Source organism: Lipotes vexillifer, unplaced genomic scaffold, assembly GCF_000442215.2.
Source record: "Lipotes vexillifer unplaced genomic scaffold, Lipotes_vexillifer_v1.1 scaffold778, whole genome shotgun sequence".
Classification (NCBI taxonomy): domain Eukaryota; kingdom Metazoa; phylum Chordata; class Mammalia; order Artiodactyla; family Lipotidae; genus Lipotes; species Lipotes vexillifer.
The window spans coordinates 2,816,708-2,817,509 of record NW_006774127.1 but is presented as its reverse complement, the minus strand read 5'-3'; the positions used below and the strand labels follow the sequence as shown (position 1 = coordinate 2,817,509).

Here is an 802-nt window from a genome sequence, read left to right as displayed (position 1 = left end):
CGATCTGACATCCAGTCTGGAGACATGAAGACCAAGAGCCGGCCTCCCCGGCGCCGGGCGCCCCCGCAAGACCCAGAAGCCACCCCAGGGGAGCGGACGCCCGACAGGCCACCGCCGGGCTCGGGGCCAGACGCGGCCAAGGCTCTGCGGAGCCGGAGGGCGCGCGCGCAGGGGGCGCGGCCAGAGGGCGGGCGCCGGCGGCCGGGGCCGGGGAGCCGGCGGGAGAGCAGCGTCCAGCGGCGGCTGGAGAGCAACGAGCGCGAGCGGCAGCGCATGCACAAGCTCAACAACGCCTTCCAGGCGCTGCGCGAGGTCATCCCGCACGTGCGCGCCGACAAGAAGCTCTCCAAGATCGAGACGCTCACGCTGGCCAAGAACTACATCAAGTCGCTGACCGCCACCATCCTGACCATGTCCAGCGGCCGCCTCCCGGGCCTGGACGGGCCAGTCCCCAAGCTCTACCAGCACTACCAGCAGCCGCAGCAGGCGGCCCGGGGCACGCTCGGGGGCTCCGAGGCCCCGCCCGAGGGCCACCTGCAGAAGTTCTCCACGCAGATCCACAGCTTCCGCGAGGGCTCCTAGCGTGCGGCCCCACCCAGGTCAGCGGTCTGGCCCGCCCCTCCCAGCCCTGGGCCCTCCTCGCCCCGCGGCTCCGTTTCCCTGCACTCTCGGCGCAGCCCTGGGCACGTCCCAGGGTGCAGGGACAAGACCAGTGAGTGGCCTGGTGGAGGCCACGGCTCTGGGGCAGCATGAGGCCCATACCTCCACAAGGTCCCAGGGCTGCCGCGTCATCGTCTAGGCA

At 72.3% G+C, this 802-nt stretch overlaps 1 protein-coding gene across 1 annotated transcript; it reads left to right on the top strand.

Annotated features, from left to right (window-relative positions):
* The first annotated feature begins 24 nt into the window (after positions 1-24).
* Positions 25-582, top strand: BHLHA15 (basic helix-loop-helix family member a15). The gene has a single exon (XM_007448870.1). It carries the CDS (start codon positions 25-27, stop codon positions 580-582), a length of 558 nt encoding a protein of 185 aa, XP_007448932.1.
* Positions 583-802: the final 220 nt, after the last annotated feature.

What these genes read in the sequence shown, in the direction of transcription:
- BHLHA15 (XM_007448870.1), top strand. Translation starts at nt 25, where the DNA reads ATGAAGACCAAGAGCCGGCCTCCCCGGCGCCGGGCGCCCCCGCAAGAC.